This window comes from Dromiciops gliroides, chromosome 4 (assembly GCF_019393635.1).
Source record: "Dromiciops gliroides isolate mDroGli1 chromosome 4, mDroGli1.pri, whole genome shotgun sequence".
Lineage (NCBI taxonomy): Eukaryota > Metazoa > Chordata > Mammalia > Microbiotheria > Microbiotheriidae > Dromiciops > Dromiciops gliroides.
Window position 1 is genome coordinate 459,285,266 of NC_057864.1, and position 27,763 is coordinate 459,313,028.

A 27,763-nucleotide genomic window follows, 5' to 3' on the forward strand; every position below is an offset into this window, starting at 1 on the left:
TATTTTATATACCTATATACCTGGGGTCGTGTATAAATTCTCAGGCAAAAAGAGGTTGTGAGTAGGAAAAGTTTAAGAAGCCGTGATCTAGTCCACCCTCCACTTAATTAAGAACTGTCTCTACATGCTCAGCAAGTGGATGTCCAATCTCTTGCTTAAGAACTGGAAGAATGAGGAACCTAATGCCTTGTCATGCCACTTATGTATAAACCTAATTGTCTCCAAGTCTTGTTCTTTTTTCACTCCACCACTACTGCCTCCAAGATCTTGGGCAATATCTGCCCCCCCCCTCCCAACACACACCTGTTTGCACATCCGTTTGCTCACCTGTCAGATTGGGATAAAAATACCCTCCCTGATTAGTTTGCAGATACTAGGAACTTAATAAATAATAAATACTTGTAGACATTTATCACCAACTTGTTAAACTTCTGTAATAGCCTCTTTACTCGTCTCTCTCATGCCCATCTTTTTCACACAGCTGCCAAAATAATCTTCTAAAGCACTGGTCTGACCATATCATGCAGTTCCACAAAACTTCTCAAAATCCCTTACTAGGATATAGACAACCCTTGTTAGGAAACTTCCCTCTTTTTTTTTGTATGACTATAGACAAAATAAAAAGAGATACAGGGAAATTTTATTATGCTTAAAGGCACTAAAGATAATGAATCAATATCGATACCTAATATTAATTTATTAATTATTTAATAGCATAGCATATACATATTTAAAGGAAAATATAATTGAATTAGAGGGAGAAATATAGCAAGACAATGAAAGTAGGGGAACTTAATGTACCCCTTTCAGACCTACACAAATCTAAGCAAAAAAAAAAAAGAAGTTAAAATAATTACAGATGATAGATTTTTTTTTTGGCAATTAATGAATAGGAAGAGAATGGAATTTATATATCTCTCACCTGCATATAAGTGGCAGTTAGATGGCTCAGTGAACAGAATACTGGGCCTGGAATCAGGAAGACCTGAGTTCAAATCTGACCTCAGACACTACCTGTATGACCCGGGAAAGTCATTTAATTTCTGTTTGTCTTAATCCACTGGAGAAGGAAATGGTAAACCATTGCATTATCTTTTTTTTTTTTTTGAGAGGCAATGGGGGTTAAGTGACTTACCCAGGGTCACACAGCTAGTAAGTATTAAATGCCTGAGGCCGGCTTTGAACTCAGGTCCTCCTGTATCCAGGTCCAGTGCTTTATCCACTCCACCACCTAGCTGCCCCTACCACTGCATTATCTTTATCAAGAAAACAGTATGGTCTCCAGGGTGCATGAAGACACAATTGAATGACTAAACAACAGTTGCACCTTTACAAAAACTGACCATTAACAGTCAGTACAGGGAAGATTTGTAAAAACTCATGCAGACAAAATATGTAAAAACAAGAGGACAAACACAATGACTACAACATGTAAATAGATCACAGAAAGGAAGTTGAACTCAATGGTAGAGAAAGTGATGAGAGTTCTGAATATAAGAGATAATGAAACATACTTTTTCTTTATAACAGAGATTAGAACCTAGAAGATGGAAGGTTGTAGACATTATTGGTCATGGTCTCTGTTAGACTTTTATGCTTAATTGTTTTTCTTTGTTACTAGGAAGGGTTTAATAAAAGAACTGATGGTGATGTAAAAACAAAAGGCATCAATGGAACATTTTTAAAACAATTTTTTTTTCAAATGAAAAGCTGTCACATAGATCAGTAGTTTCACAGTTGTGGGATTAATGGACTAAGAAAGCCCAAGGCTGGGGACAACTTTCCATGAGATCTCAATTTGTAAATTGTTTAGATAAAGCAGGACAGAGGTGAAAGCAAAATATCAAGGGAGACCTGTGTGACTGATAGGTTCACCTTTTACCTGCACTATTTGTGCTACTCACAAATCTAGATCTCTTCCCACGCTGTATTTAGTAATGTGGTGGAGATCACCTCATGCTGTCCACTCAGCACTTAAACGCGGCAACTCCTGACCTCCATCCCATAAAACTACTGTTTTCTGCTCAGGAAAAGAGACACCAACCAGAAGAGGCAGCTAGAGAACCCAGTCTCGAGCTCAATTAGACAAGTATCACATATTCTCATTGCCATGTAATGTACGCAGTCACCATTGTTACTGAGGAGGGAAGAGGATCTCTCCTCACCTCTTCACTGGAACTAGGGGAAAGACTAAGTTCCTAGTAAAATGCTAGGATGGGGGGGGGGAATGAGAAGCAAAAGAATGGGGGAAAGGGAAGAGAGAGAGAGAGACAGAGAGAGAGATTAAAGTCTACTGAATGGGCCAGTTTTCCTGCTTCAGAGGTACTTCTTCCTCTACCCCCTCAACCTCAGGGACCAAGGGACAGGCTAGGAGCCTCTGGCCATGCATGCCCTTCATAGCACATGTGCCACTGGAAGAGGCCAGAACACATGTTCAGCTTCTCCTCATTCTTCATCACCACCCCCCCACCATGAAGAAGACCGAGGGATCAAAGCCACATCCTACAGCAGAGTCCAGATCATGACATCAGGAAGTGTCCCATCCTCATGCATGCTCTATGGGACACACCCAACCCAGCAACTGAAGAATACATTACACTTGTGTACAGTTATCTCATTTCAATTTCATGACAATTCTATGCCAGTTATCATTATCTCCTCTTTACAAACCAGGGAATTCCGGGAGATTAAGGGCTTTACCTGGCCCCGGGCTTCAAGGGGTCTTGGAGAACATCTAGCCCCATTTTTTATTTTGCACATAAGGAACCTGAAGGTCCTCCCCCCCAACCCTCCCGAATCCAGCCTCTAATGGGGTCCTCTGAGTACCATGTATCCAGGGGCCTTTCCAGTGTCCAAGGCTGGGTGGAAGGGGGGGGGGGAGCTGACACGCCGTCTTTGGGAATTGTTGTTGCCGCATCTGTCTGTACCGTGGCCATGCTCCTTGGTTTGGGGGTTAGCACACCACCAACGACGACTTAGTCCCATACAGCATTAAAGCTTAATTAAATGCCTAATAAGGGATTATCTCTGGAGGGGGGGGGGCTCCCTGCCTGAAAAGCAGACGAAGCCCCTACCACATCGAGATTCGGGGAATTTAGGATTAACAGGCCTTAGACCCATTTTTGGACAGATGATTAAACTGAGGCTCTGGGCGATGACGTCTTTTGTCCCGGACGTGTTTTCCGGGGGAGACAGGAATGGAGCCCACGCTTTTGCTGACCTCAGGGCCGCCGCTTCCTCTAACCGTGAAATGGGAAAACAATCAAAGTGCTCCGCTCGCCTCTCATCCTGCCGGACACTCGCGCTCACGGAAGGTTAGTGCGCGGGGGAAAGCGCAAGGCGGAGTCCGGCCATAGGGCCCGTAGAGCAGCAGGGAGAGCGGTAGGGCGGGACACCGCGAGCGGGGCTCTTCCCCCGCCCCCCATCCCTGTGCGCAGGCGCGGGGCCTGAAGCTCGGCTCGGCTCGGCTCTGTTCGGTTTGGCTCGGCTCGGCCCAGCCCCAGTCCGGCACGCGGACATGCTGCCCTCCCTGCAGGAATCCCTGGACGGGGACGACAAGGAGCTGGAGAGCAGCGAGGAGGGCGGCGGCGGAGGAGGGAGCGGGAGCGGGAGCGCGGAGGACCGGAAGCCCGAGCAGCCGCCCAGCAGCCACTTCTGCCTCTACGCCTACCACGGAAGCAGGTGCGGCCCCGGGGCAGGGTTCGGGCCTGCCCTTCCCCCGCTCAGCCCGCGCAGTCAGTGCGCGGGCGCGTACTGACGCACGCGCGCACGGGGCGGGGCGGTAAGGGCGTCAGGAAATGCTTTTCTCAGTCACTGCCCCTATCCTCTGTTCCCTCCTCTGTAAAATGGGCATAATCATGGCCCCCACCCCTTAGGGTTGTGGAAGGTTCAGATGAGGTAATGCTGGTAAAACGCATAAGGCGCTCTATAAATTCTACCCATAATTACTGTTCTACACCCAGGCCGCATGCATTCATGCAGACACGCTTCGAGTGTGCCCACCCTCCCACTCTCGTGCGTGCAACCCGCCTTGCAGCACACAGACCCATGTTTCCACGTGCAGGAGACGTGTGCGCGCATGCACATGCAGACACGCCACACGTATATACAATGAGGCATGCTCGCCCACACCTCACCTACACTTGGGCATGCAAAGCAAGGCAGGCCTGCATGCAAACATGTACATGATACACCACAGTACAGTCATGCTAGCACACACGATAAGACATGCACTTCTTTGTTTTTGTTTTGTTTTTTTGCGGGGCAATGAGGGTTAAATGACTTGCCCAGGGTCACACAGCTAGTAAGTGTCAAATGCCTGAGGCCAGGTTTGAACTCAGGTCCTTCTGAATCCAGGGCCGGTACTTTATCCACTGCGCCACCTAGCTGCCCCCAGACATGCACTTCTAAAAGCAAACCATAATGCACGGTACATGCACGGCATGCACGATAAGACATGCACGCATGCATAAGACATGCATGCACGTATGCACACCCCACTTATACTCATGCCTACATATATGTGAGATCCATGCTGGAGTACACTGACATCAATGACAGCCCTGGAAAGCAGTCTAAGAAAGACCCCTCAAAGGGGAATTAAGAGGATGGGGATAGAGCAGGGTTAGGAAAACTCAGGAAGGAGAGGGAATATCCAGAAAGAGGTGTGTGGGGGGGTGGCAATCAACGGTGTTAAATTTTACAGAGGGGTCAAAAAAGGCAAAGTGCAAAGAAGGCCATTGGATTTATCAATAGAGAGGCTGTCAGTGACCTTGAAGAGAGTGGTGGAGATGAAGCCAGATGGCAGGGGGCTGAGGAAGTGAGGGGGAGTAGGAAAGAGGAAGCAACGACAATCCCCGGCCCCCCCCCCAGGTTGGCTGCAAAAGGGAAGAAATATAAAGAATAATGGGGGATCATGTAAATGGTAACAACCTGAGGAGGAAGCTGCTTTTAAAACAGTGAAGATGGGGGAGATCTAGGGGGTGTTTGAAGGCAGTGGAGTTAAAAAAAAAACAGTGAATAAGGAGGGGGTGGATAATAGGAAGAGAGGGGACGATGGAAGGAGCCCGCTGTAGGAGGAGGTGGGCTCAGGACATAAATAGATGTACCTGAGTACATCTAGGAGTACCTGAGTTCAAATCCAGCCTCAGACACTTGACACTTACTAGTTGTGTGACCCTGGGCAAGTCACTTAACCCCCATTGCCCAGAAAAAAAAAATATGCCTCACCCCCTCCCATCCCAGGGTGTGTATGGGGAGAAGCCACAGCCCTCCCTACTGATGCAGGGGAGGGCCAGGCTTCAGAGATTGCAGGGAGATGGGATTGGTAGGAGAGAAGCAGATCTAATGTGATGGGCAGCTGTTAAAGATAGGCTGAGGCTTCTCTAGGGCACACTGGATGGGAGAGGGGAGTTTTGGGCTAGACAGCCTATGATTCTGAGCTGAGCTATGGGGTCGGATTTGAACTCAGGTTCTCCTGAATCCAGGGCCGGTGCTCTAGCCACTGCAACACCTAGCTGCCCCTGGAATCTGATTCAATGATTATTTCTTGAGTAGGAAATGCAAAGGTGTGGTGCAGAGAGGAGGGGGCAGGGGATAATACAGGTATTTGGGCCAGGGAATTGCAATCAAATGTCTGGAGAGGGTAAAGTTGTATTGGGTTAGGATCCCTAGAGGATACACGGAAGGGCCAAAGCCTTTCTAGCCAGAGCCTGTTCTCCATCCTCTCATTCTCCTCATTTCTGTCCCTGTCATCTGCTCCAACCTCTTACCTCAAAGGTCTTTCCATCTCTAAATCTGTGACCCTGTGATCAGTTATTCCCTCCATCCTTTACCTGATCTTTTCCCCAGTCCTTTTCGATTCACTCAGCTCTGTACTCTGAATTCAGTCCTTCCCTCTCTTTCTGCCTTTGTCCTCCTACCCTTCTTGTCATCTGTCCTTTTCTTTCCTTGCTTTTCTCTCCTTTTAGACCCTGTCAGTCTTTCCCCACTCTTCCTTATCTCTGCCATCGCCTCCTCCCCCTTTCTTGTCTCCCATTCTCTTAATCTTCCTTCTCTCTGGACTTAGCACTAGCCCTTCGGTGGCTAGGATTTCATCATCTTTTTATTTATTTCTCTTTGTTTCTGTATCACATTTGTTTCTGAATATGTGCTCCTACCCTCCCCTAGCTGGAAGCCTTCTTTTGAAACAAAGATTCAAAGAAAAAGTGGGGAGGGGAATTCAGAATACATTACCTGCCTACATGTGACAGCATAGGTAACATTCTATACCCACAGTCTATACCTTTCCACTGAAAATAGGGAGATGCATCTTCTCAGCTCTTTTCTGGGTCCGAGATCAGTCTTTATAATTATCATTCTTCTTGCCATGTTGTATTCACTGTATATGTAATTTTTCTGGTTCTGCTCTGGCACGCCACATCAGTTCGTGTAAGTTTCATCATGCTTCTCTAAAATTTTTCGTGTTTGTTATTTTTTATAGCGCAGTAATATTGCATTACATTCATATACCACGATTTTTTAAAACTATTCCCCGAATTAATAGGAACCTCTTGTGCTTTTAGCTTTCTGATACCAAAGAAGTGCTTCTAGGAATGTTTAAGCACATAATGAGCTTTTTTTTCCTGTCTTGACTTCCTGAGGGTACATGCTTAGTGATAGAATCTCTAGGTCAAAGGTTACTGACTTTTTTTCTTTTCTTTTTTTTTTTGGCAGGGCAGTGAGGGTTAAGTGACTTGCCCACGGTCATACAGCTAGTGTCAAGTGTCTGAGGCCGGCTTTGAACTCAGGTCCTCCTGAATCCAGGGCCGGTGCTTTATCCACTACACCACCTAGCTGCCCCGGTTACTGACTTTTTATTCCTTTTCTTCGTATAATTCCAATTGCTTTTCAGATTGTTGTACCAACTCATAGTTCTACAGTCAGCGTGGCAGTCTTTCTATAATCTTCCCAACACTGACCATTTCTGTTTTCCCATTATTAGTAACTTGAAGCAGTCTTACATATGGCTGTTAATAGTTTGCAATTCATCTTTTGAGTAATGTTAGTTCATATCCTTTGACCACTTATCTACTGGGGAATGGAACTCAGTCTTAGATATGTTAATTTTCTATATAAGATATCCCAAAGTCTTAATGAAGGTTTAAGCTATTGATGCTTAAAATTACACTAAGACTTTTTGGGGTCCCCTATATATCTTGAATGTCAAATATTTGTCAAAGATAGAGGATACAAACTTTGTTATTCCCTAATCCACTGTTTCCCTTCTTACTCTAGCCATGTTGATTTTGTTTATGTAAAAGCCTTCAATTTCATTCAGTCAGAAAATATCTATTTTACCTTTTGTGATCTCTCCCTTATTTGGTTAAGAATTCTTCCTCCCTGAAATCCAATTTAAAACAACTCTGAGGTACCATCTCACACCTATCAGATTGGCTAATATGACAAAAAAAGGAAAATAACAAATGTTGGAGAAGCTGTGGAAAAATTGGAATACCAGTGCATTGTTGGCGGAGTTGTGAACTGATCCAGCCATTCTGGAGAGCAATTTGGAACTATGTCCAAAAGGCTATAAAGCTGTGCATACCCTTTGACCTAGCAATACAACTATTAGGTCTTTTCCCCAAAGAGATCATAAAAAAGGGAAAAGGACCCACATGTACAAAAATATTTATAGCTACTCTTTTTGTGGTGGCAAGGAACTGGAAATTGAGGGGATGCCCATCAATTGGGGAATGGCTGAACAAGTTGTGGTATACGAATGTAATAGAATACTATTGTGCTGTAAGAAATGATGAGCAGGCAGATTTCAGAGAAACCTGGAAGGACTTGCATGAACTGATGCTAAGTGAGATGAGCAGAACCAGGAGAACATTGTACACAGTATCAACAACATTGTGTTTTGATCACTTGTGATAGAGTTGACTCTTCTCAGCAATACAATAGTCCAAGATAGTTCCAAAGGACTCATGATGGAAAATGCTCTCCAAATCCAGAGAAAAAAAGAACTGTGGAACCTAGATGCAGATTAAACCATACTATTTCTACTTTTTTGGGTTTTCTTTTTTGGGGTTTTTCCCTTTTGTGCTGATTCTTTCACAGCATGACTAATGTAGAAATATGTTTAATGTGATTGTACATATACAGGCTGTATCAGATTGCTTGCTGTCTTGGGGAGGAGCAAGGGAGGGAGAAAAATTTGGAACTAGAAATCTTATAAAAACAAATGTTGAAATCTGTCTCTACATGTAACTAAAAAATAATGAAATACTTTTATGATTTAAAAAAAATAATTTGGGGCAGCTAGGTGGCGCAGTGGATAGAGCACCGGCCCTGGAGTCAGGAGGACCTGAGTTCAAATCCGGCCTCAGATACTTAACACTAGCTGTGTGACCCTGGACAAGTCACTTTACCCCAATTGCCTCACTAAAAAAAAACCCAATCAACCAAACAAACAAAAAAAGAATTCTTCCTCCGTGCTAGTTTTTATTAGTCTGCTTATTCCTTATTTGTTTTCAGATTCCCCTATGCAGTTTTGGGGTCTTGAAGTGGGCCTAGCTTGTGGGTTTGGTTTGCAGGTATGGGCTTCCTTTCAGATGAGAGAGAACTCCTAAATATTGCATCCAACCAATCTTTTTACCTTGGGTACGTCTCTTCCTCTGGGTGGGCCTTGGGTTTTTCATCTGGAAAATTCAAGGTTGGGGTCAGATGATCTTTAAGCTTCTATTCAGCTCTAAGGATTTATGGAGTCAGGTCCTGAATGGACTGCCTGTTATTGCGTCTTCACTGGGAGCCTATCTTACCCATCATTAAAAAAGTGGGGGCTACCATCATTGACTTTCTGTTCTAATATTCTTAGCTTCTTCCCCAGTCTTCCCCTTTCCTCTGTGATCCTGCTGGCCTGAGATTTCCATGATTAATGACCCTAATAATCCTGTGGTTTATAGATCACCAACACAACGTGGGGACAGTGACGATGGAAGTCCCGGTAGCCTGACTTTGGAAACCCCTTCTGCTGCAGACTTCAGGTAAAGCCAGCCTTTGTTTTCCCATGTCTAGGGCAGTTCTGACCTGTACAGACCAGCAATCCTGACTTTCCATTGAGCTCTTCATGTGTCAGACATACAAATCCACCCTTCTCATGAGAACCTAGACATCTGTCCTCTGATATTGTGAATTCGAGAATTGGGCAGGTCCACCTGGTCTGTCAGTAAACACTTACTAAGTGTCTGCTGTGTGCTGGGCACCTGCTAAGGGATGGGATACCAAGAAAGGCCAGAGTCAGTCCCTGCCCTGGAGGGGCTTCTCAGATGGGAGGTCTGAATAATGCCTGTGACATTGGTAATTAGGCAAGAGTTTGTTCTGTACATTTCTGGCAACACATATGGAATTCCAATATTTGGATTTTAAAAATATATGAACATTGCTATCAGAGGTAATTAATGAGAGGCAGTGTGGTACAGTGGGTAGCAAGCTGGCTTTGGAGCCAGGAGGCCTGTCTTTGACACGTCCTGGGTCTGTGACCCTGGGGACGCCCCCTGACCCCCAGGCCATTAGTGTCAAACTCGAGTAGAAACAGGGGCCACTAAACCACACATAAGGATTCCCTCAGGCCACATATCCACTTAGAAAACCACATCTTAACATTATCTATGTTTTGTTGTATTTTTATTTTCTGAAATATTTCCCAGTTACATTTTAATCTGGGTCAGGCCACTCTGAATTGCGCCCTGGGGCCTTGTGTTTCATGCCTCTGCTCCAGACAACTAAGATTATAAATTACAGCGTGTCAGCCTACATTGGTAGAGGGAATTTTCCTCCCTTGAGATGAAGTCACAGGCCCAGTCCCTCCCTATCAGATTGTTTTAAAGCTCCTTTTTTGCTTTTCACACTCTGTTCTGAGTGACCCCGTGGGCCTCAGGCACATGTCCCTGGCACATACCTATCCAGTCAAAGATAAGGTATGATCTGCCTTGGTGGAGGGAGTTGCCATACCTGGAGTTTGTTGCATAGCCTTTGCCATAGGATCCTAGATTTAGAGACAGAAAGAACCTCAGAGACCATCTGGTCCAGTCCCTTTGTTTTACAGATGAGGAAACTGAGGTTCAAGAGTGAGCTGTCCTGTCCAAGGCAACACAGATCATAACTTTAGATCTGGAAGGGACCCTGGAGGCCAGAAAGCCCAACCCCCTCATTTTCCTGTGGAGGAAACTAAGGTCAACAGAGGTGACATGCCCAGAGTCACATAGTTCTATGAAAGGTCTGAAGGAGGATTGGAACTCAGATGTTCCTGACTCCAAGTCCAGTGCTCTACTCACTGCCTCTGTAAGCGGCAGGGCGAAGATTTGAACTTGGATCTGATGTGGGTTTTGTATTGAGAGTAGTGTGGCAATGTGAAGACTTGATTGAAATGTCTCCTTTCTGTCTTCATGTGAACAGGACTGGACTAGAACCACTTTCTACTTCGAGGCCCTTGGGACAGGAGCTCCCTTCAAGGTCTTTGCCTGCCCTGACCCTGCCTTGCTCCAGGCTCAGAGGAAGAGGACCCTTGGCTAACCCTTCCTGATTGGCCTTTGGCCTCTTTCCTCCTGTCACCTCTATGACCTTGCTCCATTCTTCTCTCTGGCATCCTCACTTCCTCCCACCTCTGGCTACAGCCAACAGACCCATTCACGTCTTCCTAACCCTACAATTCTTGCTTGATCCCTACCCTCCCTCAGACCGTTGTTCTCTTGCCTTCCCTAAACGTTGCTGCCGCCAGTAATCCCCACTACCTAGTCACTTCTGGGGCTGTTGTGATCTGGCTTCTGTCCGGCTGTGCTCCAGAAATAGCTCTCTCCAAGGTCACTGGTAACCTTGCGAAATCCAGTGGCTTGTTTTTGTCCTGCTCTCTTTTTCTTCATATCTCAGAGGCATTTGGCACTGTGAATGCCCCCCAGCCCCCATTCTTGGTCTTCTTTGGCTTCTGGGGTATTGCAGCCTCCCAGGTCTCCTCCTGACTTCCTTGCTTGGCCCTTCTCTGTCTCCTCTGATGGATCCCTTAAGAAGGGGTTCTCTCCTCGGGCCTTTTCTCTTCTTTCTCCACCTTCTCCCCTCTCCTGGCTGTAGTTGTCACCACCATGCAGGTCATTCCCAAGTCTCTGTCTTCTCCCTCACACTCTCCCCAGAGCTCCAGTGCCCTAGCTTCACCTCGATGTCACCTCCCACTCTAGAACTCAGCATTATCATTCCCCTGCTCCCAAACCTGCCCTCCTCCTGATTCCTCCATTTTTTTTCCTTTGGTGCCTCCATCCTCAAAGTCACCAGGCTCAGACTGCCAGAGACACCTTTGAGTCCCCTCTCCCTCTTTCCTTGTCACCTGCAGCCCTTAGCTCCAGCCTCCGTTGATCCTTGCACTTCCAAAGTATCCCCTCTCGTTCAGGTCCTCAGTGCTACTCACTGAGTCTCCAGAATAGCTTCCCACCCGATTCTTCCTGCATTCTCTTCTCTTTGACCCATCTGAAGCCCTGCTTGAAGGAATCTTCTTTGAGGACCCCTTTGCTCACACGTTTCTTCAACTCAGAAATCTTCAGCGACTCCCCTTGCCCTGCCCAGTAAGACATGTTTTCCTGATCCCCCCACACTGGCCCATGTCATGTTCCTCACCAACAGTACCCCGTGCGTTGGCTGCCAGTTTCCCAGGATGGGAATACTTTCCTTCATCACCTCAGCCTCCTGCCTTCCCTGACTTCCTTCAAGACTTGGCCCAAGTATCCCCTTCTTTGGGGGGGCCCTTCCTTCTCCAGTCCTGCACACTGCAGATACCTTCCATTTATACCATGGATAACTTGTCCGTATGTAGTTCTTTGCATGACGCCTCCTCAGGGAGAACAAGACCCTCGAGGAGAAAAGCTGTTTTTCCCTTTCTATAGATTCCCAGCATTAAACATAGTGCCTGGCACATCATAAGTGTAATAAACAATTGTTGACCAGCTGACCAATCTTGGCATTCAAGGCCCACTCCAGTTGAGTTCCCATCTATCTTTTCAGCCTCATCTCATACTACTGCATCGACTCTATTTCCTGGGTAAACTGAACCAATCTTAGCGACCCGTTCTTGCCCTGGTCTTTCCCATCTCAGTGCCTTACAAAGGGCTTATCCACTACCCTCTCTTCCTTCTCGGCCTACCCCAGGCACCTCCAGGAAGCCCAGCTGAAAGTCAGACCTCCCTCCTCAGATTTCCCCAAGCATTTTGCCAGGGGTTCTTCTTAGTGCTCATCACTCTCCTCCTTACAGTTATTTGTGGAAATGACCTTCCCTGCCCTCTGCCCCCATTGGATAATAAATAAGTTCCTTGGGAGTAGGGTTGGTATCTGTTGTATTTCCAATGCCTGACACAGAGCTCGGTGTGCACGGTGGGTCCTTAAACGTCGGTGTCTTAATCGAATTTCACCTGGAGTCAAGTTTGGGGTTTTTGCTTCTGACTTCATAACAGAAAGCTCCACTGACCAGATGTTTGATGCTAGGTTTTGGCTCCATTCGTGGTGAGATGGAAGGAGCTGGTGTGGCCACCAAATTAACCACCACACCACCAAGGAAACGGCTTCGAGCCTGCAGATGTGTAAGAAATGTTTGGATAATGATGTCTCAGTCTATTGGCTTCTTTTTTGTTTTAGGCACTTAAAACATTTTTCTGAGAAGGGGCATATCGGGCTTCCCTAGCTTGTTGCCAAAGGGTCCATGCTGCAAAAAGGTCACCGGAATCTCTGGCAGAGAGGCAGCATGGAGCAGTGGGTAGAGTCAGGTGGCCTGGGTTTGCGTGTTGTCTCAGACGGGTCCTAGCCATGTGACTTTGGCCACTTCCTGCATAAGATGCCTCTATATAAGATGAGGAGGTGGGGTCTGACGAAGCCTGTCCCTGGAAGTCATTCTAGCTTCATCGAACACTCAGTGTCGCTCATTGTGGCAGATCCAGAATCCCATTAGCAAGGAATAAGTTTATTTACGTAAATATACACACACATATATGTGTGTGCACACATGCACGCATACACACACACAGACAGACAGACAGACATATATTTATTTTGTTCGTTTGAAAAGCCTCTCCTTGGTAGATACTAATTTACCATCCGAAGTGGAGCCAGAACTCCGGAGCACCCTCACTAAGCGTCTGTCCAAAGGAGCTGTCTTCGAAGGGCTGGGCAATGTCACATCGGCGGAGCTGAGGTGAGGGTGTGGGGTACTGACCTAAGTGATGGAAGGGATGGAAGGGATAAGCAATTGCCCTGAGGCCAGATCTCCCTAGCTGATGTGGGCTCCTGTCTAGACCCATCTGGATCATAGCAAGGAAATTGGGGAGCTTGACTCTTCCCACTTTAATTAGTTAATTAAGTTAAAACTAGCGATCCACTTAACCTTTCCCTTTCAAGTATTTAACTTAAGGCAAGCTAAGGAGGTGGGCAGACTCCCGGTGTAGATACAGATCAAGATAAGTGGCCCTGAGAGCAGTTCGCCAAAGTAGATGCCTGTTGGCCACAGGATGACTCACCAGCCTGTTCCCTTTGACTTTTTTCACCCCTTCCTCATCTCCTTTCCCCAGTCTTCCAGATGTCCGGGTCGGTTGCTATTACTGCCTTTTCCAGCAAGACAAGCCACTTCTAGAAAGAGCAGCTGCAGAGCTCCTTCCCGATCCTCCTGAGTATATAGTCTGTTTCCTGGGAGGCTCTGAAAAAGGACTTGAGCTATATCCTTTTCTTGGTTTCTGAAGATGGCAGGAATAAAAGAGAAGACAGTTTCCCACTGATTTTCTGTTCCCTAAGACCCCACCCCACCCCCAGAGCTTTGCCATGTTATTCTCACAACCTTTCATTTTATTTTTTTAAATTAATATTATCACTTAATAGAATGGAAATCTATTTATTGAGTGGTCTTAGTAAGGGGATGGAGAAGTCAGTGAAAGCTTCCCTTGCACCAAATATCTACCTAGGCCCTTGGGCCAGCCACTGGAGATTTGGACAGCTGCTGCAGGCTGGGGGAAGGATATGGGTGAGGAAAGGAAAGGTCTTTGGAGGGTACCACCAGGTGCTTTATTTATTTTTAATACTAATAGCACAGTTCCTGGCCCATTTAGGTACTTTAAAATGCTTGGGGATTGATTCATTAAATGTTTTAGTGACTGCAAACATCAGTACTAACTCCAAACATTTTGGTGACTTTTTATATATAAATGAAATTAAATTCAAGACATACAATACAATAACACCTTCGGGCCTTTCCTCTTAAATGTCCAACTGGAATCTTTGGAAATTCGTGTTTAATCGCTTTTTTGTTTTGTTTTTCAGGGCAATGAGGTTTAAGTGACTTGCCCAGGGTCACACAGATAGTAAGTGTCAAGTGTCTGAGGTTGAATTTGAACTCAGGTCCTCCTGAATCCAGGGCTGGTGCTGTATCCACTGCTGCCACCTAGCTGCCCCTGTATTTAATCACTTAAAAAAAATAATTAATTAGTTTTTAGTTTTCTTTTCTTTTCTTTTTTTTTGCAGGCAATGGGGGTTAAGTGACTTGCCCAGGGTCACACATCTAGTAAGTGTCAAGTGTCTGAGGCTGGATTTGAACTCAGGTACTCCAGAATCTAGAGCCAGTGCTTTAACCACTGCGCTATCTAGCTGCCCCTATTTAATCTTTTTTTTTTTTTTTTGCAGGCAATGGCGGTTAAGTGACTTGCCCAGGGTCACACAGCCAGTAAGTGTTAAGTGTCTGAGGCAAGATTTGAACTCAGGTACTGCTGACTCCAGGGCCGATACTTTAACCACTTCGCCATCTAGCTGCCCCCTTAATCACCTTTTTTTTTTTTTTTTGATGAGGCAATTGAGGTTAAGTGACTTGCCCAGGGTCACACAGCCAGTAAGTGTTAAGTGTCTGAGGCCGGATTTGAACTCAGGTACTCCTGAATTCAGGGCCGGTGCTCTATCCACTGTGCCATCTAGCTGACCCCCCTTAATCACTTTTTAAAAATGTTTAATTTGGGGGCATCTAGGTGGCACAGTGGATAGAGCACCAACCCTGGATTCAGGAGGACCTGAGTTCAAATCCGGCCTCAGACACTTAACACTTACTGGCTGTGTGACCCTGGGCAAGTCACTTAACCCCAATTGCCCCCCCCCCCCCCACACACACACACACACGCACACACAATGTTTAATTTTTAATTTTTGCTTAATGTTGAATTTTTAAAATATCACTGTCACTACCAAATGATAGTGCCCCCCCCCACTCTCCTTTGTAACAAATAAGTAAAATTAAGCAAAACAGATAAATATATTAGCAGCATCTGAACATGTAGACCTTATTTTGCACCTGTAGCCCACTATCTTTTTGCCAAGAGGCAAGAGACGTGCATCACTGTCAGTCCTCTGAAGTCATGATTAGTAGTTACATTGATCAGAATTCTGAGTTGTTTTCCTTTATATTATTATAGTTATTGTATAAATTCCCTATATAAAAGATGAATTTATTTTTCCTTTTATAATTGGTGAGTGTATTCCATTCCTCTTGTTCTGATTTTTTCCACTTTCTTTTTTCATGAATTTCTCTGTATTTCTCATACTTGTCCATTCTAGCTGAATTACAGTATTTCTTTACATGAACATAGTACAGTTTATTTAACCACTTCCCTATTATTTGGCATTTAGGTTGGTTCTAATTTTTTTTGGTTTTTACAATCACATATAATGTTTCTAATGAAAATCTTTGAAAAGATAATTCCTTATTTTTGACTTTGATAACACTCTCAGGATATAGTTCCAACAATGGAATTCTTGGTCAAAGTTTATGATTATTTTTATAATTTTTGTTATCTTCAGATTGCTTCCCTAGGGGATCCTACTAATTGGAATTCTACCGCCACTGAACAGTGCACCTGTTTCTTCACAATCCTGCCAGCATTGTGTTTGGCTTTTATTTATTTTTGCCCATTTGATGGCTGTGAGGGGATACCTCCAAGATATGCTCATTTCTGTCTTTTTGAGCTGAGCATTTTTTTCAAGTGATTATTAACAATTTGCTTTTCCTTTTTTAAAAACTCTCTTTTCAAATCCTTTGATCCTGAATTCACTTTAAATTCCTTTTTTCCTCGAGTGTGTCTCCTACAAGGGGTGTTACTGCCCATAGGGACAGTGATAGGTACCTGTGATTTCACTGGTAGAGGGAACTCCCAGGTGAGGAGGTCAGCAGCTCCTCTACAACCTGCAGCCTGAGGGAGCTGAGGACACCAACGAGAGGTTGAGTGGCTTGCTCATCCCAGCGCAGGACCACGATGTGCCAGGAGGAGGACCAGACCCAGGTCTCCCTAGCTTCCCTGACACTGGCTTTGCAGCCACTGGGCCTCTTTGGTCATTTCCCAAAGGCCACTTTTGGAGATTGTTTTAATTCATGGTATTACAAATACAGAAACTGAGAGGGTTTATATTTTATTTGGAAAGACGGAACAGCCACCTTGGTTTATTTATTATTATCTATCATTATTAGGCAGCTAACTGGTGCAGTGACTGTGAACAGAGCACTGGATCTGGAGTCAGGAAGACCTGAGTTCAAATCCAGCCTCAGACACTTACTAGCAGTATGACCCTGAGCATGTCACTTAACCTCTGTCTTAGTTTCCTCATCTTTAAAATGTTAGTAATAGTAGCACAGACCTCCTAGGGTTGTTGTGAAGATGAGATAAGATAACATTTGCAAAGTGTTTTACAAACCTTAAAGTGCCAAATAAATGCTAGCTATTATTATTATTTATTATTTTTATTCCTTAAGATCATACTTTCAGACTTGAGTTGGACAAATACATCCAAGGCTTGAAGACAAACGTGGATGGTGAGGTAAAAAGCCAGATTTCATCCTTTTGAAGCGTGGGGGATTAATAAGATTGGATGTCAGGGTTCTGCTCTGCTTGCAGAACCTTTCCAGGTGGCCACCGAGAATCCTAAATATATCCTGCTCTGAGGCAGGCAGGGCATCCACTGCTGAGACAAAGCAAACCCGTCAGCCCTGTGAGTTCTGAATTACGGCCCTGCTGCTTCCCCTCCCAACTAAATGTTGATGATTCAGTTCATCCAGTAAGATGCCAGGTGAATGAGGACCACAGAGGAGGTGGGAGTAGGGGTCTCAGGTAGCTGGGGCATAAAACTAGAAGGCTTACTCTTCTGTGCAAGGTCCCAGTTGTGTAGCCTTGTCCACTGGCCCCAGAGATCCCTCTACAGAAGGAGACGACTTCTCTTGTGGCGGTCAGTCTCAGAACCCAGTGGTTCCCTAAGAGCCCCTCTAGGGCTCTGTTCTATTCATGAATTAAACCTGTTTTGAAACAGTTTGACCATTTTGGCTTCTGGCGCCTCTTTGGGAAATAGGTTTCATACGTTTATTACCTGTGCCATGCTGTAGGATGGATCATAAACTTCTCTGGATAGGGAACTGGGGGAGGATGACTTTTCATAGGATGATATGGGTCAGCTGCTTGAGTGACTGGATGGTGACCCTTCATGGAAAGATAAGTGTCTCTGGGGGGAATGTGAGAACAGCAGTAGCAGGATGTCGGTTTTGGGAATATACTTCCCAGCATCTTGGTGAGTCTCTCAGTTTCCTTCCAGTTGTGATTGATCAGGCTAGCCTCTGTTCCCAGTTGCCACTTGTATAATCATCCCATCCTCTCCTTTGAATGGTGGCTGTCTTGGATGAAAAAAATGACAATGAGCACATTAGATTTCATCACTTTAAATAAAAAAAGCTTACAGCAGTTTCCATTCTAGACTTTTTTGCCCTTTTTTCTTGATTTACTTTTTTTAAAAATTAAGAACTTAACAAACATTACCAACCATGAACATTTCACTGTACAAACAATAACAGAAAAGCAGGATTACTTTTGAAACCATAAATCTTTCTTATGTACAACTGGGGTTTTTAAAGTGTATTTAACATGATTAAAATTTAATGTGATTAAAAGCCAGGCACTGTTGCACATACCTGTAATCCTAGCTACTGGGAAGTCTGAAGCTAGCAGATCTCTTCAGTTCAGGAGTTCTGTGCCGCTGTGGGCTGAGCCCAAGTGGTACCTGCACCAATCCTGGCATTAATATTTTGAGCCCTTTTTCTGGGTATGGGGTCCCCTAGGTTGCCTGAGAGGGAGAGACAGGCCAAGTTTGGGAAACAGAGAAACTCAGAACTCCCACGTTGCTTAGAGTGAGACCAGGCTGTGATAGCCCTTGCACTCTAGCTTGGGTAATATGAAGAAAACTAGTCTTTAAAAAAACCCAAAACTTTGTGGTACCAGCACAGCTCAACTTATCAGCATCCCCCGACTGCCTTCTGCACCTGGCGCTTCATTTTGCAAGCAGAACTTTTCAACCAAACTTATTCTTCTGGGAAGAATCAATGTCATCCCTTTTCTGATCTTAGAATTCAGAAGGGTTTATCCCCCAGCTGTTATCAACAATGTTGTGACAAAGCATTCCATCTTAGTTAAAATGGGATCCTGCCTTAACTGATGAAAGCATTTTGTTCTGGCCTACGTATAGGAAGGTAGCCTGGAGGCCTGCACCAAATCCTACCTTAGCAACTGGTTTGAGGCAGCCATATGCCCAGTTCAGAGGGTCGTGCATCTCTTTCAAGAGAAGCTTACCTTTCTCCTGCATGCTGTAAGTATCAACACCTTCATTCCCTTGATTGGGAGCCAGTTGGGAAGTTCTATGAAAGATTTAAAGATACCACTCACACTTATTTTTCCATCTGTTCCAAATGTAGCTGGCACCAATGCAATTCAGTCAGGTTGAGGCGTCTTCATGGGACGAATCATTTCACAATAATGACCCCACAGGTACTTTTTGAGATGAGCTGTAAATAGGCTTACTTCCCTGAGAAGTAGAGGAAGAAGAGAAAAGCATCCAAGGCACTTGGAGTTCAGAGGATCATCGATCTTTCTGGAGGTGGAAGGGACTCCAGAGGCCATCTAGACAAGCTCTTACATTTTATATGTGAAGTTATTGAGGCCCAGGTGAGTTGCCCAAGGTCACACAGGTGGTGTGTGTCAGAGGTGAGATTTGAACCCAAGTCCTCCAACTAGCAGCCAGTGTTTGGCTCCTCTTAAAACACTGCTGCCTCCTTTAAAGACCCCCAACATTCACTGGGTATCCAGCTATTTTGGCATTAGCAATAAGGCCTGTTTGGAAACACCTGAATAATTGACTGGATTTTTCATCCAGATAAATGTGTGAGATAGATACTGGCTTGGATAAATAAGGAACTTTTAACTTTACCGTATAACGTCAGTTGGAAAGACCAAGTGCGCAAGACAAGCACCATGATCTTTGCTCAGCATCTTGGAGAGAGCAGTGAAGAGCTCCCTGGATTTGGAATCCAAAGATTTGGGTTCAAATCTCAGCTCTGCAACTTGCTACATGTCATGATTTTGGGCAGGTCATCTCAGTCACATTTGGGCCTCGGTGTCCCTATCTGTAAAATAAGGCCCCTTGGGGCAGCTAGGATAGAGCACCGGCCCTGGAGTCAGGAGGACCTGAGTTCAAATCTGGCCTCAGACACTTAACATTTACTAGCTGTGTGACCCTGGGCAAGTCACTTAACCCCAATTGCCTCACCAAAAAAATAATAATAATAATAATAAGGCACCTTCCACCTTTAAATATTTGAGCCTCTGATCCTGGGGAAGCACCATCCAATCTAATATTTTGGGCAGGTTGTCATGTATCTCAACAGCCAGTTGAATAATGGTTGAGTGAGACAAAAAGAATGATGTCAAGTGAGATGAGCAGAGCCAGGGCACTCTCTGCTACATACGGCCTTAGGATCGTTCAACACAGAAAAAAGAAATCCAAAGGGAAGGGAACCTGAGGCAGGTTTGGGAAAGAACAGAGAGAAAATTCATTTAGCTGTTTGTTTTCTGTCTTTTTTGTTGTGGTGGTTTCACCTTATTGATCAGGTCTTCTGTAAGAGTCTGTTTCTTATTGGGTATCATTACTTGTGTGTCTTTGTTGATGGTTGTTACATTTATAACCATTAAAAAAAAAAACATGAAGAAATAGGTGTTATCCAGATTTTGTGTCTTATCCAACCCTTAGCCTCTGCACATAGAGGTGGAACCCTTCGTTTTGCACATAGTAGATGCTTGATAAATGTTGGCTGCTTGACTTGACTGATGGAAGCAAAGCAAATCAAACACATGCTGACCGTGACTTTCTCTCTTGAAGGCTCTGAGCTACACCCCTGTTGAAGTGCAAGAAGCAGATGAAAAAACAAAGAGAGACATTAATGGGTAAAGACTGCTAAGTTTTACGAAAACAACTTTTTCCACAAGTTGCTTTTTCAATTTTAAAATACTTCTTATCACTGATTTATTTATTTTGTGTTTTATTTATGTATTTTTCTTTTTATTGTTCATGTAACCATAAATCTCTGTTGTACATAACTTGCCTATGAATTCAGTCTGTAACTTTCAAAGCTCTCCTTGTTGGTGGGTCTTTTTTATTTTTGGATCTTTCTTCTGTGTCCTTTTAAAAAAAAGGCTCCAGTTTTTCCTTTCTTTTCATTTCTTTATCTGTTTTTGGCAACCCTGTCATTGCTTCTTCCCACTTCTTACCCACTCCCCCTTGGGTAGGAAAAAACCTTTGTAACCCATATGTGTAGTCAAGCAAAACACATTACCACACTGTTCTCTTTCTGTACCTGAGTCCATCACTTTTCTTAGGAATTGGGTAGCTTGCTTCATAATTGTTCACCATGATGTTAAAAATAATTATTTTTCCTCTCTGAGCCCCTTTAAAGGTAATACATGGGGGTAAGTAGGTGGTACAGTGGATAGAGCACCAGCTTTGGAGTTAGGAAGACCTGAATTCAATTCTGGCCTTAAACACTTACTAGCTGTGTGCCCCTGGGCAAGTCACTTAACCCTGCTTGTTTCACTCATAAACAAACAAACAAATGAATGAATGAATAAATGAATAAACAAACAAATAATAAATAAATAAATAAGGCATGGCTCAGTGTGAGGGTGCACACTTGTAGTCTCTGCTGCTCTGGAGGCTGAGGCAAGTGGAATGCTAAGGAGTTTTGAGCGTCAGTAGGGCTAACACCTCAAGATGTCTACAATAAAGCCTGTACCAATGTGGGGAGCCCCTGGGAAGGGGTGGGAGGGGTCCCCAGGCGGCCTAAGCTGGCCCAGGTTGGAAACATGAAGCCGGTGAAGCTTCAGTGCTGATCAGTGGTGTGGGATCAGAACTTCGAGGACTCAGCTGTGCCTCGAGCCTTGGTGAGATGGGGAGACCCAGTCATAACAACAACAACAATGATGATGACATCCAGAAAAAGACCCTCTCTTTCGTGGCAGGTTTCTGAGTGTGGCCAGTCTCCAGGGGCTCATTCATGAAGGGACAATGACGTCCTTATGCATGGCTATGACTGAAGAGCTGCGTAAGTCAGTGGTTATAAATTGTAGTGGAACTCAGCCCCAGTTTTCCAATGCAGGTGAGATGGATGTTCTAAAACATCTTTGCTGGTTTATTTCTGAGACTGAATTTTCATGCTAGATGTGATAATAATAGGCTGAGAACAAATCATACAGTTGTACTTTCTACCTTCCATTTTCCAGGCTCTGGTTTTTTAAAAAAAGTTTTATCGGCATCTTTTGTTCTTAGAGCACCTTTGTTTCCAAATAGATTCCCTCCCTTGTCCCCCTACTCGGTGAATCATGCCTTATAACAAATAATTTTTTTTAAATCTATTAAAATTTTTTTTACAGCTTCACATCTCAGACAATAGCAGTAGGTTACTTATAGGAACAATGTATGAGATATTTATAAGAGTAAAATGCAAGTTAATGTATTATTATTACAAGTAATGTAATACCCTATGTAGAATGTCCTTTGCATAAGGAAAAAACAAGGTGTGGTGGATAAAGGACTGCATTTGGAGTCAGGAAGACCTGAGTTCAAATATTGCAGTATCAGAGGATTTGGGTTCAAATCCTGCTTCTAATGTTTACTCCATGTGTGACTTGGGGCCCTCAATTTCCTCATCTGTAAAAGAAGGGATTGAAATGAGATGGCCTCTGAGGAGCTTCCAGTTGTGGGGCCGTATGAGTTTCTCGGAGCCTCAGTTTCCCCATCTGCAGTGGAGATAACCAGGCCTGTGGTGCTTAAATCAGAGGGTGGTCACAAGGCTTAAAGCAGTTAACGTGTGTAAAATGCTGAGCAAACCTTTCCGTGCTCTATAAGCTCCAGATTATTATGGTTATCGTTTTTCACTGTTCCCTGATGTTTGACAGGAAGCAACAGGTTTTGTGAGGATTGGATGCAGGCGTTTCTGAATGCTGCAGAAGGCGGCAACCCATTCCTTTTCCGACAAATCCTAGAGAACTTTAAACTGAAGGTAACGTACTGTTCATCCGGTTCTCTGCAGATGGTGGTCTGAATCTTCCTTAGAAGTGTTTGTCACACGTTTTCAAGTGGCTGGTGCACAGGAGATGCTGAACCCTCTAATTTCTTGCTTGCTGAGTTGAATGCTCTGGCATCTCAAGGGGTGTTGGTCTTGCAGTATGAGAGAGATTGATATTTTCTGTGAAACGATTGGAGGCAGTGGGGCCTGGGGCATGGAACACTGAACTTAGAGCTGGGGGTGGGGGTGGGGGTGGGGGGGACCAGGGTTTGAATCCTGCCTGATACTCACCAACCCTGTCCCTGGAGAAGTTATTTGGTCTTAGGCAGTGCCCCAAGACCTGTGTGCAGAGGCTGCAAGCTCGATTCCAGGGGGCTGGCCGTGTCAAACAAGCATTTGCCTAAAAGATTATTTCACAGAGAACTCACACAAAGTGATCTTTCCTATGTCTGTGTCCTATTGTAGAGCTAGAGTACCTAATGGCCTAATGGTATGAAATCCTAGGTGTTGTCACTTCCTGTTCAAGGATACATTTTTTTAAATTACTTTTTTTTTAAGTGAGGCAATTGGGGTTAAGTGACTTGCCCAAGGTCACACAGCTAGTAAGTGCTAAGTGTCTGAAGCCGGATTTGAACTCAGGTACTCCTGATTCCAGGGCCGGCGCTCTATCCACTGCGCCACCTAGCTGCCCCTTTAATTACTTTTTTTGTCATTTTTATACCACTTTTCTCCTCCAAATATATCGCTTCTCTCTCTCCTCCCCAGAGAGCCCTCCTACGTGACACAGAATGAAAAAGAGAGAGAGAGGAGAGCGCAAAGTAGTTCAGCAAAACTAATTAGCAGTTGGGGAAGTACAGTCTGACAGTGTATGAGATGGTCCACAAAGGGTCCGTTTATTAAACCTCATTAAAAAATAAACTGAGGGATGTGTTTTGTTTTGACATAACAGATATTCCCAAACAAATGCCAGACAAACCACTTTACAGAGAAAAGGCAGTTTGAGCATCAGTTGTTAGCAGAAAGGAGGGATGTAAATGTACCCTTTTATTGTGGCAATATGGCTGCAAGGTTGACTGCTGTATTGGGGCAGATTTTTGCTGCCTCTCCAAGTTAACCTGAGAATGTTTTTGCTCTGCTCTCCTCGTTCCGCATCACTTCATCCAAGTCCTTCTATGTTTCTCAAAATTCTTTATATTCAGCGTTCCTCACGGTGTAAAACTTTTCCATTATTTCCATTTACTGTAATTTGTTCATTCATTCCCGAGTCATCGGGCCCATGTTTTGTTTCAAGCTTTTCACGATCAAAAATAAGGTTGTTATGATTATCTTTGTATACTTTGAGTCTTTTCTTGCTGTGAGTAATCTTGTTGGCATGTAGTCCCAGTATTAAGATCTCTCTGTAGGGGCAGCTAGGTGGCACAGTGGATAGAGCACTGGCCCTGGAGTCAGGAGTACCTGAGTTCAAATCCGGCCTCAGACACTTAAACACTTACTAGCTGTGTGACCCTGGGCAAGTCACTTAACCCCAATTGCCTCACTAAAAAAAAAAAAAATTAAAAAAAAAAAAAGATCTCTCTGTACCTGTAAATTTGTCTCCTATATCACTCCTGTCGGTAACCATAATACTGTTATGATCTCTTCAAAGGATGAACAATTTGATAACTTTTCTTGAGAAAGACCAAACTGTTTTCCAGATGGTTCCACCAGCAGTAAATGACTGTCTTCCCATAGCCCCTCCAAAATGAATTTCTTCCATCTTTTTCCATATTTCCTAGCTTGGTGCATTTTAGATGGTACTTCAGCATTCTTTAGACCTTGTTAATAATCCCCCACCCTTTACAAAGATGAAAATTACATACCTTCCACTCATCCTTCTTTTCCAGGCTATCCAAGATACAAACAACCTGAAGAGGTTTATTCGCCAGGCAGAAATGAATCATTATGCCTTATTTAAGTGCTACTTATTTCTGAAGAACTGTGGCAGTGGAGACATCCTGCTGAAGATAGTCAAAGTGGAGCACGAAGAAATGCCAGAAGCCAAAAACGTGATCCTGGCCCTTGAAGAATTCATGAAAGAAGCAGCTGTGGTCCAGGCTTCTTAATCATTGTTTTTTTAGATACTCTGAAGCTGCTGCAACACAGTACTGTACGGTCATACTCTCATGATTGGCAGAACCAGTTTGTCATTGTCATAATGGGTTATGCTATCCAAAAGCATTAGGTGATTTCAGACTCATTTTAGGTTGCAGTCTCGGTGGTCTGAATCATGTAAAAACCAGTGAGACCATTTTCCTTTGAGTCGTAGGGATAAAAGTGTACAAGTACGTAGTTGTTCTCTTTGTCAGCTTTTAGCCTCGTCAATCATAGAATCTTGGGGTTGAAAGGGAACACCAGAGGCTATCTGATCTCTCTAGACCCCTGCCTTGGCATGGGCAATCCTATTTTTCTAGGTTCACAGAAAGAGATTCTGTAGTCTCTCTCTTTAGTCCATTCCTCTGTTTAAAACACTTTTGAGACACTTTCCCTGGCAGAAAATCATCGTGATTCTTTCTCAGTCGCCACTGGATTTAGCATTTTTAGCCCCTTGGAGAAGATCCAGTTCTAGACTTGGGACTGGCCAGCTTCACAAAAGCATTCCAAAGACAGGTCTAGACCGTGGCTCACGGCTTAAAAGCTTTGCACTCTGTGGGTGCCTCATATATCTTGTTGGATGATGGCAATGCTGAAATGGTCAGCCCTGGTGCTGATGGGCAAATAAAACTTGAATTTGTTACAGATTTGGTATAGATTGTAAAATGAGTTTGTAGAGGAGATGTGATAATTCAAAGGGATTTGTAGGACAGCCACAAAAACGAATCGAACTAACCCTTTAAAGAATACTTTTCTTTTTTTCATAAAGCCGAACAGGCTTTCCTGGTTGGTTGGTTGGTTGGTTGGTTGGTTGGTCGGTCATCCTTTGAGTGATTAGGGATGGTGAAAAGAAAAACAAGGGCATTCTACTGGCAGCGTATAACCTTGGAAACTCAACAGAGATTGTTCATTACATTCAGACTCGGGCATTGATTTTTGATTTCTGTACTTTCATTCTTGTCCTCAAATTGTTTTGTACCAAATCAATGGAAAGTCTGCTCTCAAGAGAACCGGATCTCTTTCCACTGGAACAGATTGCAGCAACACAGATGTAGCAGTGATTTTCCTTGTGTATAGCTATTTAAATAAACCCCATTTGATCATTCTTATTTAGTCCTTTCAATCATAGAATAGTGAGTTTGAAAGACTTGACCCACTCTGCCATTATGCTGATTCTTATTTTCCTAGGCTCAGAGGAGATTCTATAACCTTGTAACAGGAAACATAAATCTTGTATTTTTATTGCCCTGGGGATGTGTACCTGAAGGCCTTTAAGATAAGGAATCGTCTCAGATTTCTCTAAATTCTTATTAAGTGCTGAGTTATAACAGTGATCTACCCTTTCAGAATGACCAACAGTGTTTTCCCCATTTTATTTTCCAAGGCACAGAAATTCATCAAGAAACATTTTTTAAGCACTTAATTATGTGCACTTCACTGTGCTGGACATCGAAGGTGATTGTTTGGGGAAGGGAGAGACTCAAACCTGTGATTTCATCAGGGTGGCCTCAGTTAGAAAGACAAGGTTCACATCTTATCCCTGACACGTTGGCTGTGATCCTGGGCAGATTGCCCAACTTCTCAGTGCCCCAGACCAAGCTTTAGGGCAGGTGCTCATTTGTTTTTGTAGAGGAAGTTTCCTTGTGCTGAGTTACTTGGAACAATACAATCATAGGTCCACACCTACCTCCCCGCAATAACCTTAGCTTTTTGTTACAGTATTTTTAAAAACTTAGATGGATTCTCAAAAATAACATTCTATTTATTGATGGGGGATTTCTATCGCCATATAGCATATATAGCAGTTCTGAATTTTCTCTTCCTTGTTGGCGGACAAATGGGGTGGGAGGGCTAAAGATAACTTCCTTGTTCACCATCTAGAAAGTGAGGCCAACCAGACTTAAAAATAAAGGTCACTTTCTTTCCCCTTCTTCCATTTTCCCCACTTCATCCATTTTAACCACCAAATGATGCCTGTCTTTGCAAGAGTGGATACTACTTGCACTAGATGATAGGAAGGCCTACAATTTTCTTGGGAAACATTTCAATTCTCAAGACTCTATTTTCCCAGCCTTTTGTCTTATTGATGAATGGAAATTCCATTTTCTTTAAAGGAATCTTTCCACTGGGAGGCTAAAATAGCCCACATACTAAGTCGTATGATTACCTTCGGAAACATGCTTTCTAGACATGATAACCCCGAGCCTAAGTACAGCTTCTCTCTCTAATGTCTTTCTCTGGAAAACAAGATGGAAGTCATAGAATGTTGCCTGTTGTCATGCAGCCATCACTGACTAAATACCTCCCTTATGCGCCAAGCACTGTGCTAGGCACCTTACAAATATTAGCTCATTTGATCTTCACAAAAACCTTGTGAATAATAAGTTTGGAAAGGTAGGCTGGAGCCAGATTTTGGAGGGCTTTAAGATCCAAACAGAGGAGGTTGTATTTTATAAGATAGGGCAAGACACTGGGGCTCCCTAAGTAGGGGAGGGGCAAAGGTCAGACCTATGTGTTAGGAATACCAACTTGGCAGCTTTGTGGAGGTGGGATTGGAGAGGAGAGAGATTGGAAGCAGGGAGGTTGGTAATGAGACTGTTAGATTAGCTCAGGTGAGAGATAATGAGGGCTTGAATGAGAACAGTGGCTCCGTCTGTAGAGAGAAGGGGATAGAATTGAGAAATATGGAGACAGAAGTGACAAGAGTTGACAGCCAATTAGGTGTAAGGGGTGAGGGAGAGAAGAGCCCAGGATGACTCAAGAGTTTTAAATCTGAGTGATGAGAATGATAAGAAATAGGGAAATTTGGGAAAGAGGAGAGCTTTGGGAGACAGATTATTTTTATTTTGGACATGTTGAGCTGGAGATGCCTGGGGGACATCCGATTAGAGATTGAGATTAAGTATTGGGGGATACAGGTGTGGAATTCAGGAGACAAGCTAGGGCTGGATATATAGACCAGGGAATAGGGGTTACAGCTGAAGCTGATAGTGCCCAGTACATCGTAAGGACTGACTAACTAGCTGAGGAGAACAACAAAGAGAAAGATAGTAGACAGAGAAGAAAAGAAGGGCATATATACTAGGGAGGCATCCTGTACACATAGAGGCTGGAACATGGATGATGACTCAGTAAAGGCAACAGAAGGAGCATTCAGAGAGGTAGGGGGAAAGCAGAGTCATGAAAACCCCAGGACGGAGAGCTTCCAGGAGGAAAGGGTGA

At 44.0% G+C, this 27,763-nt stretch overlaps 1 protein-coding gene across 3 annotated transcripts; it reads left to right on the forward strand.

Annotated features, from left to right (window-relative positions):
• The first annotated feature begins 2,661 nt into the window (after window positions 1–2,661).
• On the forward strand, window positions 2,662–25,646 carry C4H17orf75 (chromosome 4 C17orf75 homolog). Of its 3 annotated transcripts, XM_044002940.1 has the most exons (11): window positions 2,668–3,314; window positions 3,536–3,681; window positions 8,946–9,026; window positions 13,082–13,207; window positions 13,581–13,724; window positions 16,797–16,854; window positions 18,544–18,663; window positions 20,230–20,294; window positions 21,366–21,502; window positions 22,302–22,405; window positions 24,295–25,646. In XM_044002940.1, the coding sequence occupies exons 1-11, from the start codon at window positions 3,198–3,200 to the stop codon at window positions 24,511–24,513; spliced, it is 1,317 nt and encodes a 438-aa protein (XP_043858875.1). In that variant the 5' UTR covers window positions 2,668–3,197; the 3' UTR covers window positions 24,514–25,646. The 3 variants fall into 3 exon arrangements, with proteins under 3 accessions (XP_043858878.1, XP_043858875.1, XP_043858877.1); XM_044002943.1 differs by lacking the exon at window positions 13,082–13,207 and having other exon boundaries at window positions 2,662–3,314; XM_044002942.1 differs by lacking the exon at window positions 2,668–3,314 and having other exon boundaries at window positions 3,336–3,681.
• The last annotated feature ends 2,117 nt before the right edge of the window (window positions 25,647–27,763 follow it).